Genomic DNA, 16,479 nt, shown 5'->3' with positions numbered 1-16,479 from the left:
GAGTTTGTTTGTGATCTTTCCTATGTAAAAATTTGTGAAATTTCCATTGTCGTATCTTTTGTATGATTTATCAGAAATCGAAGCTCTTTTTCTCTAACTGTGTTGGTGTTTTATCTAAAGACTCAATTGAATAGTACTACCAATTCTTGTAAAATTCACGCAATTGCAGATGATATATGTTCTGTATTTGGACAATCTACCAAACACGGAGAAACAAAAGGCAAATGAAACTATATATTAGAAACTTGTAGCAAAATTACAACAGAGATAAGAAAGAAAACAAACAAGTAGTCCTAAGATGATGCCGTCGAAGTGCGAGAAGATGCTTCACTCTTTCTGAAGCTTCTCTCGTTCTAATTATATCCAAAAGATGCTTCACTTGGCAAGCTTCAAAAAATACTGATCTTTGAAAACAAATTTTTATTGTCGAGATATGAGATATGAGACGTGTTGTAACTATTTTAGCAAGTTTGACATAGAAACATCTGTGCAGCTTGCTTTCGACATGTTTATAGTCCCTCCTGTAAAAGTAAAATGGTTCTAGCATGTTAATCGGGAGTTGTATCTCTTCCTAAGCGAGCACATTCCAATATCACACAATGATTGCAATACCAGGAGGAGTAAAGGACTTACATGGTTAGTGTGGGATCTGGAGAAGAATGAGAGCAGTTAAATATAAACAGAAGGAGATGGCAGCTCCAGCGAGGACATTGTGGAGCAGCCTCTTGTCGTCTTTTGTAGGTATGAACACGGACTTTAATGTATTCGTAAGCTCGAATAGTCGGTGAGACACCTGAACAAAGAGAACGTATTACAATCTATATAACGTAGAGAGGATAAAGGGTGTTTATTCATGGATTCTACTATTGCTTTACCAGGACATAGATGGCCGTAACGAGCATGAAGTTGAGCATTGGGTATTCTGGAATGATGCATAATAGCCACTTAGGCTGTCCATTAGGCACGTTTGATCTGCAGCACATGCAAATTTCATTCGTAAATTATTGAGACAAATGGTTTCTTGCCTATTTAATTGGGAGAAAGGAAACCGTTTCTCGCCAACCTTAACCATATGTGAAATTGAGAAATATAAGTCTCCAGTGTAATCTTGCCGAGCCACCTAAGAAAAGCATGACAGTTTGGTCTTATTAGAGACATGCTCAGAATAAACATCAAGATTGGTTGAAATGGACTAAGAGTGAGACACATACGCAAATAGTGTCATGGAGAAATTTCGTAGCTGTTGTGTGGAATTTCGCAAACAGATGTAGACACTGAGACAACAGAATGAAAACTAAAGTCAGAATCCAAAATGGAAGACTATCTCAAGATTTGATGTTTTAAGTGACAGAAAAGGGTTTTGATACTAACGTTATTGGAATCCATGACGTATAGGGATGATATTTGTTGTATGTAACCTTGTCAAGCTTGTAGATGTATTCATACCATAGGTAACCAACCTGAACAGTATAAGGGACAACTTGGGCATCAGAATAGTATCAAATACATAAAATCCATAAGCCAGAGAGAAGCCAAACTCACAAATGAGGAAAGTGCAATTATGCTCGTCTTTATCGACATCTTTCTCTTGGCATCACACTCCTCCAATTTCTCCATCCATCTCTCTACCTGGGATAGAAATGTCGAAAGATATTTAATGGTACAATCCATGAGATAGTATGAAGAAACAACAGGGCCATAGGTTCAAGATTTACAGTGGGATGGAAATAGGCATATATCATTCCAATGATCCATATGTAGCGGTCAAGTCCGGATCTGAAGTGCCATTCATGTAAAAGTGGTAGATCTGGCTTAGCTGGATCAGTGTATCCTGTAGTTATTTAAAGAAAAAACTTAATGTTAATCAACATACAAGAACACTAATCCCAATGACCAAGTGGCATCCAAACAAAATGGCAGGAAAATTGTTTTAGCACGAGACAAATACACAGTCGACCATACCGAAATCACAAAGATATGAGAAATGTCTGATACTTACCCAGTAAGAATGTTAGAGGACTCCAGAAAATCTCAAAAACTCCAGGAATCTCCCACATCACGATAACCACGAGAAAGCATGAAGCAATCTTCAGAGCCATTACTGATGGTATTTCGTTATACCGACTAAAGATACCAAGGGCTCCATACACCATAAGAGTGAACAGAGTGTGCATTGGACAGATGTAGTATAACATATAATCATTATTGAGAATAATGCAGCTAAACGCCACAAACAAGTTAAGGCGCCACATCATCTGGAAGAAGTAAAAGTTTTCATGAGCATCTTGTGTCATATAAAGAAACATATGCTTCTTAAAAGCTTATATCATGGTAAACTAATTCACTGTGGCAATTGAAACTGTTGATATGACCTGAGTGAATCGTGCTAGAGAGAAATCCTTCCTAATATAGTAGTAAGAGAAGTTCCCAAAACCAGTCATCCAGACGTAGGCGGCGATGAAGACCCTGATTGCGTTATATATCTCAGCCGCAGCAAAGTAATGATACATCAGAAACAAAACCTGCAAAGACACAAATCATAAATTAGCATGAAAAACAGTTGCAGAACAAAAACATCTAACCAAGAAGCTCGGATGTACTCTGCGAAGTAGAGGCGGGAATAAATGAAAAGCTAATGGACACGTACTGAGAAAAGATTGAATCAGTTACCTGCATCCATCCCTTCCACTCTTCAGTCTGGTGACGATTAAGATACAGAATGGACTTTCCTGTTATCGGTGATTTGTCATTGTGTTTCTTCAAGGACGTCATGGCTGACACTATAATGAGAAGACAGTAGAGAAAGAGGAAAAGGTCGCGGTTGTAATTCTGCAAGTGTCATCAATTGCAAATCCATTTTCAGACTGAGATATAAACTTTCTACCTTCAAACTATTTAAAGACATATTGTGAACTATATTACACATAAATTGTTTTAGATCCTTAAAGACCAATTGAAACTGAGAAAGGGAATTCCATCAATTAAGTTTGAAGGAGGCACCTTCTTAGACTCTCCAAGCAAGCTTGTTCGATCGCAAATATAAAAGTAAAAAAGAATCGCTCCAAACTCAGCCCTGACAGAGAAGCAATATGGTCATGAAGGAAAATGATGATCAGCAACTTAGCATAAATCCATTCTGATAAAAATTAAGGAACTTACATCGCTCTCAAGGTTGGTCGATTATCAATCAAGAAAGAGTCTTCCAGCGTCAGAAACCTACAAGTATAGAAACGTAAAATGGTTTAGTTTTATATGTTGAGACATCACATCACTCAACTCAAAGGAACCAAAAAGAAGAAGAAATCACTAATGACTACCTAATCAAGTTTGTTTTGATAGGTGAGTTATAAAACTTTGTAGAAACAGATCTTGGAAGACCTCCTTCCAGTAAAACTGCTGCTTCATCTTCCTTGTTTTTCACCTCACACAGTTCAACCAAATTATTATCTGAATGACTGCAAGCAAGAGGTACATAGGTTAACTGACAAGTTGGATACAAATAACAAGAGAGCCGTTTAATTTAATTTATATTCCCGTATACATACACTTTAGAGTGCAATGAAGACCTCTTATACTCTAGAAACTCAGAGTATATCCATGCAATGAAGACAGGGATGACTCCGAGCAGAAACGAAACCTGCATTTAAAAAGTTGGTGGTCATCCAAACCAAATCTCTGGACTCTGGTGTGAAACATTTTCCAAATTCAAAGCTGAAAGCTACTACATATGAACACAAGTAACAAAATCTGATCACTCTAGTAAACTGATCCAAGAGTGTTAATTATAAATTACTCGAACCTAACGATGTAGGAGAAATCACATCTAAATCTCTGAATCCGTGGAAGAAAAATTCGCGAAAGTAATGAAACTGAGAAGACAACTAAAGCTTGGAAAATTATGAGATAGCGTACCTGACCAGGCGTAATTGGCTCAGAATCCGCCATTTTAGTGGATCCACGAAGGGATCTTCAATGAAACACTGGGAAACCAAAAAAAAAAAGAATTGGGAAGAGGCAATGATAGTGACTCCCAAGTTCACCGTCAGATCTAAGGTATCGAATTCGACCTCTAGATTAATATAAGCCACAGGATCCGAAACCCTAGGTGTAGAGCAGAAAGGGAAGGTGAGAGCAAAGAAGAAGAAGAAGAAGAAGAGATCTGAAGTGAAGAAGGTATTGCTTCAAGGATGGAGAAAATGGCGGGTGCGACGTCGTTCTCTCGAAGCTCACCCGAACGAACGGTTGTTGGTTTGGCGATGGCTCTTTTCTGGTCCGTTCGGTTTTTTTTTCCTTTTTTCTTCTTTTTTTTTTTTTTGTTTTTTAAGGAGATTACATTATTAATAAGAACAAATACTATTTGATTATTGATAATAAAATTACTAGAGAGAGACATAATTATATAGATTTTAAGTGCATTTAAATGACAACAAACCGAAGATTAGAGTTTGGTGACTGCGAATTATGTTGTTTTCTACGATGTTCTATGAGATTTTTTTTTTTTTTAAACAGTATACAATCATTAAGTGAGACATACCGTCACATTTGAATTCATCATTATGGTCGTGTGTTTATACTTACCCTATTAGCTACGCATGTTTTCGATTGTTGTAATCCGAATATAAGCATTTAAAATCATCTTATGTTATTTACTAAGGACAACACCAAGCACACCCATCGTCTAGTCCACACGTTACATAAGCATCATACGAAGCTTTTCTCGGTTCATGTTCTTTTCGGTCTTCACGGAGCTACAACTCTCTTTCCTCCACTTGGAAAGAGTCAGAGAAGAGTTACGTGACTTTTTCCATACACATTAAATTATATGGAACAACAAAAATCAAACTTCTCCTGCAAAATCATACCTTTCCCTTTTCATCTCCTCCACTAACAAACCAAACAACGAACCGAAATCTTCCCTGTCACACTGTAAATAATCGCTTCCGGCAAGAAACTCCGTTATCTCACCGTCGATCGTAATCCAGCTGCATCCAGGTGTCTTAACGACGCCTCTGTCTCTCATCAACGCCCTCATCTTCGCAGACTCATCCCACATCTTCATATCAGCAAATACCTTTGAAGATATTACATAGTTTCCTGCGTTTTTCGCCTCCTTCATCTCCATCAACATCCTCATCGCCTTCTCTCTCACTGTAACATCTTTTCTCTTATGACATGCTCCAAGGATCGCTGCTAACATGATCTCATCAGGCTTCCCAGGAAACCTCTCCATGAACTCCCAAGCCTCTTCTAAAAGCCCCGCACGAGACAGGAGATCGATTATGTTTGTGTAATGCTCGATCTTTGGGACCAACCCGAACACAGAACTCATCTGATGGAAATATCGACAGCCCTGATCGACCAAACCCGCGTGCACACAAGCAGAGAGCACTCCTATGAATGTAACATCACTTGGAGGAACTGACATTCTATCAAACAGCAAAAGAGCTTCTTCAGCGTGTCCTCGGTGAGCATAAGCGCTTATCATAGCGTTCCAAGTGGCTTCGTTTTTCACTGGCATGGCTTCAAATACTCTCAGAGCTTCCTCTATGTGTCCACACTTCCCGTACATGTCGACTAGTCCTGTAGCCACATAGATGTTATGTTGCAAGGCAACTTCTGAAGCGTAGGTCTCAATTCGTTTGCCTAATTCAAGAGCTCCAACTGAACCACAAGCAGACAAAACTGTAGACAACGTGCCCGCGTCTGGGGAAACTCCGTTTTTTTCCATCTCATCAAACAGTTTAAAAGCTTCACTTGACTTCCCATTTTGTGAGTATCTGATAAAGAAACAACCGAAATAGTCCAAATTAACTGGTTAAAGAATCATACTTTATCTGGAATATAGTGTCGAACATTGACTTACACAGTGATCATAGCATTCCAAGCAACACGATCCTTGTTAACCATTTGATTGAAAACCCTTCTGGCAGAATCCAAATCGCCGCATTTTCCATACATACTGATCAACTTAGATCCAAGAAACGTGCTTAACCCGATCTTCTTGGTGATGGTCATCTCCTCCAGCAATCTACCAGTTCTCAAATCCCCTAAATGCGCACAAGCACCCAACACACTCACCAACGTCCTCTCATCTGGTTCAAATCCTTCCTCCTCCATCTTCCTAAACAAATCCATAGCGTCTTTAGCATGTCCCGCCTCAGAATACCCAGATATCATCGAGTTCCAAGACACCGTAACCCTCTCAGTAATTTCATCGAACACCTTCCGGGCATAACCCACTAAACCACATTTGGCATACATGATAATCAAAGAATGATTTATATGAACGTCTCTTTCAAACCCGACTTTAAACAACGACGAATGAACAGATCTACCAACCCCTATCTCCTCAAGCTTCCCACAAGCGATGAAAACGAAATTATAAGTGAAATTATCAGGCTTTAACCCAGAAAGCCTCATGCGGCGATACAGAGACAGAGCAGCTCCGTGATCATGCCAAGTGTTGGTCAAGCCTCGGATCATGTAATTGAAAGAGTAGTTGTTGGGTTCTTCCGTGACGGAAAAGAGAAAAGAAGCGTAACTCAAGTCCCCAAGCTCGACGGCCTTGGGGATCAAGAAATTGGGTTTCTCGACGGAGTGAAGCGTCATCTGGGTTTGAATCTCTCGCAATTGATTGACGGAGATGCATTTTTTCAACAGGAATATAAAGTCCCTCTCGAGATCGCCGCATCCGCGTCGTGCTTCCTCGAATTGTCTAGGTTTGAATTGAGAAATTTGGCGGCAAATGGAGAACGCTAGTTTCTCTGGTTTGATGAGCATTTGCAGTTAAACTCACATGTGACAGACACTAACTGAATTAATAATACAGGTTTTTAGGTTCTGTTTCGGATATGGGTTTGGGTTAAGGTTCGGATTCGGGTTTAATGCTTTTTTTAAGACGACCTCATGAAATGAAAAATACTTAGGTTCACTTTAATCTTTCTCTCTTCTTTCAGCCAATCAGAAGATTCTATTTAATATTTTATTAAAAAAATAAATTAAAAATAAATTAAAAAATAAAACAAATTAAGGAAACAAACAAAACTGGAGACGCACATAAAACAGCTGGTATCCTTCCTAACCGAGAGAACTAGAGCTGGTTTTGACTGTTTCTTAACATCAAATAACATTATCTATTGGGCGTCGACATGTGTGTCTTTTGCTCTTCAAAACCATCTGCTGCAATTACGCAGTATTCAGCTTTTATTTTACTTAAAAGAAAATTATTACACCAGATAAGCAATGATTATGCTTTAGCAAGTTGCTAAAAAAAGCAAAGTTTGACTTTGGTTCACTTTGTTTTCTTTCTTATTGGGTTTTGGGTAGAAGAAACTATAAAATGACATAAACCTCGTTATGATCTTTCCAAACACAAAACTTCAAACATCAATCAAAGCTTTACAGTCTCTTTTCCTTCTTTCTATTTCTTAGATTGAGTAGACAAAATATAACAAAAAGACAAATGGATGACATATCAGTGACCAAAAGCAATCATGGTAATGTTGTTGTGCTCAACATCCAAGATTCTTCTGTTGCAGACACTTCTAACCAAAATGAATCATCGTTCTCGCCATTGATTTCTGTCCATTTCTTGCAAAAGGTTAGTAAATTGGTGAACAACAGCTTAATTCACTCTTCAAAGCTTCTCTTTTACTCCATAGGCTTTTCATGTTTTCGTGTTAACTGGTGAACAATTTTGATCTGCAGCTTATAACAGAACTCGTGGGAACTTATTACCTGATATTTGCGGGTTGTGCCGCTATTGCTGTGAATGCTCAACACCACAATGTTGTGACTCTTGTGGGCATTGCAGTGGTTTGGGGTATAGTGATTATGGTTCTTGTTTACTGTCTCGGCCACATCTCTGCACATTTCAATCCCGCTGTCACTCTTGCCTTAGCATCTTCCAAAAGATTCCCTCTGTATCAAGTCCCGGCCTACATAACTGTTCAAGTCATCGGATCAACCTTGGCCTCAGCGACTCTCCGTCTTCTATTTAATCTGAACAACGATGTGTGCAGCAAGAAACATGATGTCTTCCTCGGCTCATCTCCCTCTGGGTCTGATCTCCAAGCATTCGTGATGGAGTTCATCATTACCGGCTTCCTCATGTTAGTCGTCTGTGCAGTCACAACCTCCAAGAGAACAGTAAGCAATAAACATGTCTTGATCAACTGATATAATTTAAAGTTCAATCCTAACATTGATAAATCTTGCAGACTAGTGAACTAGAGGGGTTAATCATTGGGGCAGCCGTCACACTGAATGTGATCTTTGCCGGGTAATTTTTTCTTTTCCCCCTCAATCTCTGCAAGCCAAAATTCTTCAGTGCTACGAGACTTTTAGCTTAACCAATGGGAAACAATCCAAACTTTCATTTTACAGAGAGGTATCAGGAGCATCGATGAATCCAGCAAGAAGCATAGGGCCTGCACTAGTGTGGGGATGTTACAAAGGAATCTGGATATACATGCTGGCTCCAACACTTGGTGCTGTCTCTGGGGCCTTGATTCATACAATGTTACCGTCTATACAGAACGCAGAGCCTGAGTTCTCCAAGACAGGGTCTTCTCATAAACGAGTTACAGATCTTCCTCTGTGATGATGTAGATAAATCTTTAAGGTCAATCCTCATTCTTGTATCTTCAAACCTGTTGTTCACTGCTCCTCATTCTCATTGTAAACTAATCATTATCAACACAAAATGGTTGTAAAGTATATACCTTTAATGTGTATACACTGTAAATACAATGAGACGTTTGTATCATTGTGACTGTTCTTAAAAAGTTTATATTGACAATTTGATTAGCAGACAAGATATTACAATTTTGATTGAGAAACGCTGTGGTACACTTGTGAAGCAGCTAAAATTACAGTAAAGTGTGATTACCGTTACAACAACCAATCAACCACTGATTCATCTACATTCCCCCATATCGTCAAGATTTGAGTTCTTGTTGATGGAATGTGTTCTATCCCTTTATTGTGTTCTCTGGCTTGTTCTTGGGATGATCAGCGGTATGAAGCAAACCAAGGCGAAAAACAATTCCATAATGAACAAAATCATGCTGATCCACACGACTAGAGTTCTCCTCCAGTTCCATAAGAACCTTTTGAAGAAAGGAAGTTCAGATTCAAGCAACAGAGATGCATCGTAAATCTCTGGAATACCTGCTCCAAGACGAAACTCTGCACGTTGTTCAATCATTATCTTCAAGCAAGCAGTAGTACTAATGTCCTTTTCGACAAAGCCTTTGAGCTTCAAGTCCAAGGTTTGGATTTCAGAGACATAGCCAGTGACAAGGGGAGCAATCTTTAGGAAAGTCTGGACAAGACGTATAGGCTCGCTTCTGAATCTTATCATACACGGCGGTCTTGAACTAGCAAGTATTTGACCACTCGCGGATAAAAAGTCCACCCGAAGCTGAAACATCCCAAGATTTTTGTTGTACTCGGACTCAGGCAATGTCATCGAGACAGTGATTACTGGCCTGTCCTTCAAGCCTCTGATCTTCTCGGTTTCGATACTCGAATCACTTGCCACACCAGCACATGAACTTATGGGCACATAAGCTTCTGGACTACTCTTGGTATAATCAAAATCCAAGCTCTCTTTGATTACAAGTGGTGCATGAGCCAAATGAGTTATCACAAACCCACTAATCATAAACGCAGAGACCAACAAGGCAAACAACATGATCCCCACATAAACAGCCCACAATAAACCCCATGCTAACCTACGCACAACCTCCAACACAAGCTTATCATCTTCTAACCCTGAGTCGCATAACTCTACAATCCTAGATACTAAAAAGCGTCTACCACGCCTCACTGTTCCATAGGGATCAGAAACAAAGCTCAAGCAGCTATGAATTAACAATGGAGGAAACCTTATAAAGCTAATCATCAAACTAACTTGAAATTCGATTGACCTGATCACTAGTCCTGTCAAAGACCAATCTGTAGAAGTAGGTTCCGGTCCGACATAACCCTCACCTCTTTCATCATTCAAGGTGGTTGCTGTAAACGGGTCAACCCGACCCGATTCAATTACTTCAAAGTCTTCTCCTTTTACCGGAACTGGGTCGATTAGGCTGCTTCCTGAGTCAGTTGCATCGGCATCGGCATCGGTCTCAATTGTTCCGAAATTTCCTAAAGAAAGCTCGTCATTGTCTCCAACGGTGCTCGGTTTCGCGGAAGATTCCAATGTAGCAGAAGAGGAAGAAGCCGCATCCGTATCCATAGCCAACCTTCGGCGGTGGAGATTTGCGGCGGGAGACGAATTGAGGCCGTCGTCTGAGGATGATGATGATGACGATTCTGATTCCATTGATTAAAACATGCAAAAGAAGAAAACTTGATGATGAAGAAACTGTAGCTTAGAAAAGAGACAACACAAACACTACACGGTCTCCTAAAAACAGCTTGATACCGTCGTGTTGTCGGCTTAAACCACACACGGTGGTCGCTTCATCAGTTAGTGGGCTTTTCACTGGGCCTGAGCTTCGTTTTGGGCTCCAAAGTTTTGTAGTCTAAAATTTGACGTTTAGTTTAAGATTTTGGAGTGCAGTATTGTGTGGCAATGGTTAGAGCGTTAGCGGGAAGAGATTAATGCAAATTACAGGCTAGAGTATATATATTGTGTTGGACTTATTCATTTAACAGGTTTAAGGGTTTTTTTATCAAATGATCAACGGTGGGAAGAGGATCGAAGGAAATATTGAGAGATAGAAGTAGAACAGAGTATCCTACAAGTCAGACCCTAATGTATAGTAATATGACTTGCACGTCAAGCCAATGTCAGGGACCTCAACGTTGTTTCCTTCAGCTCATGTGTTGTCTCATCTGTTTACTTTTAGATACCTCATAGCAGCCTAGTTTATCTCTTTCTCTGTAATATCTCTGAAGTTTATTACAACAAACCAATCTCAGAGATATTATATCAGAGGATGACCATGTTGACAACTTGACATTTAACCACAAATCGAATCTTGTGGAGTAAAATGGCAAAGTCACTATTGTTACAGTGACAAGCTATTTTGTTGAGTATTAATTGTTTTGTTTCGAGCATTGATTGAAACGTTAAGTATTGAACTTATTTTTCCAACTGATATATATATACTACCGTGAACTAGGAAAGAAACATTCAGTCACATTCTAGAAAGTTGCTAAAAAAACTTAATGAAGAAACTTCTCTACCAAGCTGAGTTCAATCAGGATTTGAGGTTGAGGTAGATGATAGGTTTTGAAGAACCATAGAGCTTACCAGTAATCTCTGCAGGAGCAGACACCGTTGCTGTAATGGTGGAATCTCTTTTCATCTCGCTGTATAAGTGTTCTGCCAGTGATCACTGAGATCATCTTAAATGTATTGTGGCTATCAACGCAGGTGTGGATGTTTTTCATAACAGTTACTGTATTCCGAGCATGTGATTTAAGCAATGCGTAAGCTACGGCGAGCTTGGTGCATCCAAGAAGAAGTTTTTCCTCTTTTTCCTCTTCTTCCACTGTTTCATAACAAACTCGAGTCGCAGGGACAAAACCCATATCTAACATGTGCGCTTTCAAACTCCTCAATGCAGCAACGATTTTGTCACTCTCTGGATGTGAAGTATCTCCTTCTTTAAACCCAGGTGGCGAAGCATTCATCCGCTCTTTTATCGTCATCCGACGACGTCGCATTTCCTTTAGTGTCTCCTTTGCAGAGTCTGATGCTTTTGCTGCTACAAGACCTGCATTTGACTCTTTGTTCATTCTTGTGGCATCTAGTTTCTTCGCTAACCCAGCAAACCTATCTCCTAGCTCTAAATCTCCATGAACCCAACAAAGATTCATCAGCGTCTCCCACACTTCGAAACTCGGTTCCACTGTCATTCTTTCAACAAACTCCACTGCCTCATCTAAATAACCACAAGCTGCCAACATCTCCGTTACGCTCACATAGTCTTCCATGGAAGGAATGAGACCATAGTCTCTGTACATAGCTTCAAAATGCAATAACCCTTCGTTAACATCTCCTAACGAAACACAAGCAGAGATGACCGCTTTGAACATCTCCTTATCGGGTATGTTCCCTTCCTCTTTGAAACTCGTAAACATATCCAATGCAAGTTCACCTCTTCCGTTATTCGCTAAGCACCTCATCATAACACACCAAGTCTCTGAGTTTCTCTCAGGCATTTCGCCGAACAGATTCAAGGCGTCATTAGTGGATCCACAACCGGAATACATTTCGATCAGCGTGTGGTAAGTACTAACATCTAAAGGAGTGATGAAATCATGAACAAGCCTAGCTTCTTCTAAAGCCTCTGCTTCACCACATAGTTTAGCTAACCCTAAAAGCCTAGGCAAATCCACAACATATCCCTCGTCCTCCAAAGTCTCAACAACTTCAAGGGCTTCTTTAAATTTCCCTTCTTTACAGAAAGCATCAAATGACTCAATCGTCGCAGATTGATAATAATTAGCCATCTGAGCATGTGAAGAAACACTTCTCCATTGATCAAGAAAGCTTTGATTTTGAAAAGTAGTGTGCCGTGTTAAGAGGTTATGACGAAGAGAGGAAGTGAGTATGAGACTGGGCTTGGGCTAGTGAATTGAAGCAACGGCTTGATGAAGAACTCTGCGTCGCCAACCAAAACTTGGGTTTTGAGAATTTGAGAACTCTGCTGCTCATTATTATTATTCTCACCATCACTTTTTTTTTTTTTTTTTTTGCGTTCAACAACAGTGTGGCTGATGATCTTAAATCCAAAAATCGACGGCGTTTGTATATACGTAAAAATTTATAAAATCCCGTGAGGATGACTAAAAAGTGAACCCTAATCTTTTAATTAAACCCTAATTTAGTAGTATATCTCAAAATATTTTGAGGATGACTAAAAAGGTTAAAATATGTGTTAGTTTATAAAAAAAAAAAAAAATAAATATCAACTATGTCATATATATATTTTAAAAAAAAATTGTATCCAATCAGTTTATATATACTATATATATATATATATATCAGATAAGAATATCAAATCAAATTAATTATAGAAGAATCAGATAATAAGTAAAAATCTTATGATAAAACAAAACCATATATTTTTTCTTCAAAAATCAAAACTGTGATGTGTTTGCTAGTAAATTTCCTATACTATCGAGTTACGTACATCATGGCGGACCCAACTATGTGTTTGATTACCGGTTGCAAAAGAAAATGCTAAAAAAAATGTTTCTACGGAGTATCGGACTGCATGCTTAAAAGAGTATCTATGTTAAAAGAGTGCATATCCCATACCAATACTGGTCCACTGGACATTAACTCTAATCTCTATTTTTCATAGTTTTGTCATTTTTGTTGAAGATTGATCAAACCCCATCAATTACATTTTTCGAAATCCACACAAATTTAGTTGTTCTTTAATCAAGCTGCATACAGAGGCAACATTTCTTTTAAAGGTTTTAGACATCATTTATATAGTTTTGTGTCGGTTCTGCCTCTCAAGAAACAGTAATATACCCATTGTTTGCTGCAAATTCCTTCACATCTGAAGAAGACTCAATTCGGCTTGTAGCTTTCTTGACCTATATAGAGTAAATGAACCAATTAGAAACATTTTAATTCATAATTAACAAAAGAATCAAAGTCGCAGCACGAAAGCATTGTAAGTTGTAATTAAAAAAACGATTACTATATACAGTTTCTTACCTCTTCATCCCAATTTGTAAAAAAGGTGATGAGGGAAAGACATAGACCTTGAACGACGAGTGCACATATAATTCCCAGCCAAAGCCCTTTCAAATCAAAAATTGTGGTGTTATTAATATATGTTAAACTTCGTAATAAGTTGACTGGAGCTAGATGAGTTAAGAGAGAATCATGAGTTGGGTCATAAAATTTACCCGACCACCGACGTGAAAGTGAAAACCAAGTAACAAACCGAACGGAACTCCAACAAGATAATATGATCCAAGTTCACGAACGCTCCTATCTTCTGCCATCCACATCCTCTAGCAACCCCTTTTAACCAGAAACAAAAAAAAAATATACAATAAACAAACAACATAACCGGTTTCAACCGAGTTCCAAAACCAGAATGGTGCTTGCAGCTAGGGTAGTTTGCATTTACTTGCATGCAAAGAAATCTTTGAGTAGTATAGAAATTTGAGTGAAGATATCACCTGAAAGAACGCTTTGGAAGCTGTCTAGGGAGTGACCTAAGGCAAGAATCGGCAACATCGAGGCTACATGTCTGACTACTTCCGGGTCATTACTGTAAGCGAATCCCCAGACCTTCCGTATCAGTATCAAAACCGATCCAACTAGTATACTTTCTGCAACGGAAAAGCTCAGGACCACGCGAACGGAAAGCTTAGCCCCTTTTGGATTCCCTGCTCCTAACTCATTTGACACCCTTGTGCTGCGGATTTGGAAAATTAACGGTGATATTGAGGGTATACGTAATTTGGTTATATTATATTACTAGTCTTATTACTGACCTTGCGGCGCCACTTAGGCCAAACGGGATCATCCAGACTGTTCCTGATGTATTAAGGCTGCATATATTTTCTAATCAAATTCAGTCACTAGATAATAACTCTATTTGGTTTCTGAATTATGACGAAGAAATAAAAATATTCACTAATGTATTGTTATTACCAGATTGCAAGAACAGAAGTTTCTAGAACCGGGTTCGGAAGAAGTCCTGACGAGAGCACCAAAAGCTCAAAGGACCACATCTCTAAGCTGCTCAAAACAATATCACCAAAATAAAATAAACAAGGTACTTTACATGGATACTAATTAAGAGAAGCAAGATTTATCAAATCGCAACTAGGTCTAGATATGGATACTGATGCCTTGATGGTAGGCATTTTGTTTTCGGACTTACCAAACCATAATTGCAGAAGGAATAGCTAGCTTCATGAAAGGGATGATATCACGCCGAGCCTCCTTAGAGAAACCGGTCCGTGTCAGTGAGCACGAAGGCGAAAACTTGACGTAACACGACAAGAGAATAACATTAAGCCAGTACGAGATGGCATTCGCCACAGCAGCTCCTCTAAACCCTAAACCAGATTTCAATACCAAGAGCCAACATATGATCACGTGAAGACAAGCGGTGACTCCAGAAGAGACCACAACAGGAAACACATTGTTCTGCGCCTGCAAAAACCTGTTGAGACATTGAAGGAGACCGTAGGCGAAGATGCTAGGGATCATGAATCTGGCGTAACCGCGAGATAGGTGTGAAATAGATTTGTCTTGGCCGAAGAAGACGAGGAAGTGCTCTGTGTTGGCCCAAATGATGGAAAGAGGAACAGAGAACAGCGTAAGAACAAGCATTGCTCTTTGCATCTGTATGCCTAACATTCCGTACATTTTTGCTCCGTACGACTGGCCACAAACTGTGTCCAACGCACTTGCTGTTCCCATCTGTTTAAAGGTGAATAGTTTTATGATTTGGACTGTCTAATGTAGACATGTGGGGTATAGCAGAAATGAACAAAAGAATGATTTTTTTTTTTTTTGTTCTTTATATAAAAAACGATCAAAAAAACAACCAGTATTTTTTTTGTTCTTGTATATATATATATAGAAGAATCAAATATGCACACGCAACTTGGAAATTCAAACAAGATGGCCGGATAGCCGGCTGGGAGGCATTTACCTCATCCCGATCACAAGGAGAGGTTCGCCACATCATAGGTGAATAATATAATTTAGTTATTATATATATATATATTTAAGAAATTAGTTATTATTATTCTAAGTCTTTTCGATATATGTTAAAGGTATATATATTTTATAATACAGGAGAAAATAATATCACCCAATCAACAGTAAACTGTATGTTTAAAAATAAGTAAATTATTATACTTGCTTACGCAGATTTAAGTATAAGGGTTCTAGAGAAATTTGATTTTATCCGTTTAGACCATAGATACCCTAACTACCGGTAAATCGTCAGAAAACTTTAATTCATCGAAATAACTTTGTAAGTAAAAGAGTAGAATGATATGATGTATATATATATAGAGAGAGAGGGAGCGAGGAGGATTCATAGAACAATAAAACTGACGAGGAATGTGAAGCCGGTGACGGAGGCGAAAGAGGTGGCAATGGAGGCGGCGGAGAGAGATAGAGAGCCAAGATGTCCTACGAACATGACTGAGATTATTTGTAGAGAAAACTGAAGAAGACTCAGTGCAATAAGTGGCCCAGACAAGAGTAGCTGCTTCTTCACTTCCTCCTTTACTAATCTACTTCTCTTCTCTTTCTCTCCGATCAGAGGCCACGACAACGTATCCTCTCTCTCCTCTCTCATCATTGCTTTGTTTCAGAGAGGGTGAGCAAAGCAATTGGCTCTCTTATCCTTGTCTTATGGGGCTTCGCGTTTTGATGGATTAGTGTGTTTTTATTGTCTTTTTAAGGTTAAGGAGACAATAAAGAAAAAAAGAAATAAAAAAGGGCTATAGAGTAGACAATTACAT

At 38.9% G+C, this 16,479-nt stretch overlaps 5 protein-coding genes and 1 pseudogene across 5 annotated transcripts; 1 reads left to right on the top strand and 5 right to left on the bottom strand.

Moving 5' to 3' along the window:
* LOC104781829 (protein REDUCED WALL ACETYLATION 3) lies at positions 132-4,304 on the bottom strand. The gene is made up of 16 exons (XM_010506594.2): positions 3,913-4,304; positions 3,546-3,637; positions 3,318-3,455; positions 3,160-3,216; positions 3,001-3,073; positions 2,671-2,829; positions 2,373-2,522; positions 2,000-2,255; positions 1,716-1,831; positions 1,543-1,629; positions 1,372-1,460; positions 1,212-1,274; positions 1,064-1,120; positions 876-972; positions 634-793; positions 132-521 (listed from the first exon to the last, which is right to left on the bottom strand). Exons 1-15 carry the CDS (start codon positions 3,943-3,945, stop codon positions 638-640), a joined length of 1,623 nt encoding a protein of 540 aa, XP_010504896.1. The 5' UTR covers positions 3,946-4,304; the 3' UTR covers positions 132-521; positions 634-637.
* LOC104781828 (pentatricopeptide repeat-containing protein At2g34400) lies at positions 4,601-6,872 on the bottom strand. The gene is made up of 2 exons (XM_010506593.2): positions 5,864-6,872; positions 4,601-5,777 (listed from the first exon to the last, which is right to left on the bottom strand). Exons 1-2 carry the CDS (start codon positions 6,778-6,780, stop codon positions 4,838-4,840), a joined length of 1,857 nt encoding a protein of 618 aa, XP_010504895.1. The 5' UTR covers positions 6,781-6,872; the 3' UTR covers positions 4,601-4,837.
* On the top strand, positions 7,350-8,767 carry LOC104781826 (aquaporin NIP2-1). Its single transcript, XM_010506592.2, has 4 exons — positions 7,350-7,600; positions 7,708-8,148; positions 8,220-8,281; positions 8,386-8,767. The coding sequence occupies exons 1-4, from the start codon at positions 7,463-7,465 to the stop codon at positions 8,600-8,602; spliced, it is 858 nt and encodes a 285-aa protein (XP_010504894.1). The 5' UTR covers positions 7,350-7,462; the 3' UTR covers positions 8,603-8,767.
* On the bottom strand, positions 8,706-10,395 carry LOC104781827 (seipin-3-like). Its single transcript, XM_019244887.1, has one exon. It carries the CDS (start codon positions 10,328-10,330, stop codon positions 8,981-8,983), a length of 1,350 nt encoding a protein of 449 aa, XP_019100432.1. The 5' UTR covers positions 10,331-10,395; the 3' UTR covers positions 8,706-8,980.
* LOC104781825 (pentatricopeptide repeat-containing protein At2g34370, mitochondrial-like) lies at positions 11,121-12,694 on the bottom strand. The gene is given in 2 exon segments (XM_010506591.2): positions 11,121-12,574; positions 12,576-12,694. Coding segments are annotated over 2 exon segments (1,431 nt in total). The 3' UTR covers positions 11,121-11,262.
* LOC104781824 lies at positions 13,350-16,410 on the bottom strand (annotated as a pseudogene).

This window comes from Camelina sativa, chromosome 4 (assembly GCF_000633955.1).
Source record: "Camelina sativa cultivar DH55 chromosome 4, Cs, whole genome shotgun sequence".
Taxonomy (NCBI): Eukaryota; Viridiplantae; Streptophyta; class Magnoliopsida; order Brassicales; family Brassicaceae; genus Camelina; species Camelina sativa.
This window is presented reverse-complemented; position numbering and strand designations above follow the sequence as displayed.

What these genes read in the sequence shown, in the direction of transcription:
- LOC104781828 (XM_010506593.2), bottom strand. Translation starts at nt 6,780, where the DNA reads ATGCTCATCAAACCAGAGAAACTAGCGTTCTCCATTTGCCGCCAAATT. An exon ending in TGGAATGCTATGATCACTGT is followed by an intron (nt 5,778 to 5,863) that starts GTAAGTCAATGT and finishes TTTCTTTATCAG; the next exon opens with ATACTCACAAAATGGGAAGT.
- LOC104781827 (XM_019244887.1), bottom strand. Translation starts at nt 10,330, where the DNA reads ATGGAATCAGAATCGTCATCATCATCATCCTCAGACGACGGCCTCAAT.
- LOC104781829 (XM_010506594.2), bottom strand. Translation starts at nt 3,945, where the DNA reads ATGGCGGATTCTGAGCCAATTACGCCTGGTCAG. An exon ending in CGACCAACCTTGAGAGCGAT is followed by an intron (nt 3,074 to 3,159) that starts GTAAGTTCCTTA and finishes CTTCTCTGTCAG; the next exon opens with GGCTGAGTTTGGAGCGATTC. An exon ending in ATGCCTATTTCCATCCCACT is followed by an intron (nt 1,630 to 1,715) that starts GTAAATCTTGAA and finishes TTTCTATCCCAG; the next exon opens with GTAGAGAGATGGATGGAGAA.
- LOC104781826 (XM_010506592.2), top strand. Translation starts at nt 7,463, where the DNA reads ATGGATGACATATCAGTGACCAAAAGCAATCATGGTAATGTTGTTGTG. An exon ending in CTGTCCATTTCTTGCAAAAG is followed by an intron (nt 7,601 to 7,707) that starts GTTAGTAAATTG and finishes TTTGATCTGCAG; the next exon opens with CTTATAACAGAACTCGTGGG. An exon ending in TCACAACCTCCAAGAGAACA is followed by an intron (nt 8,149 to 8,219) that starts GTAAGCAATAAA and finishes TAAATCTTGCAG; the next exon opens with ACTAGTGAACTAGAGGGGTT.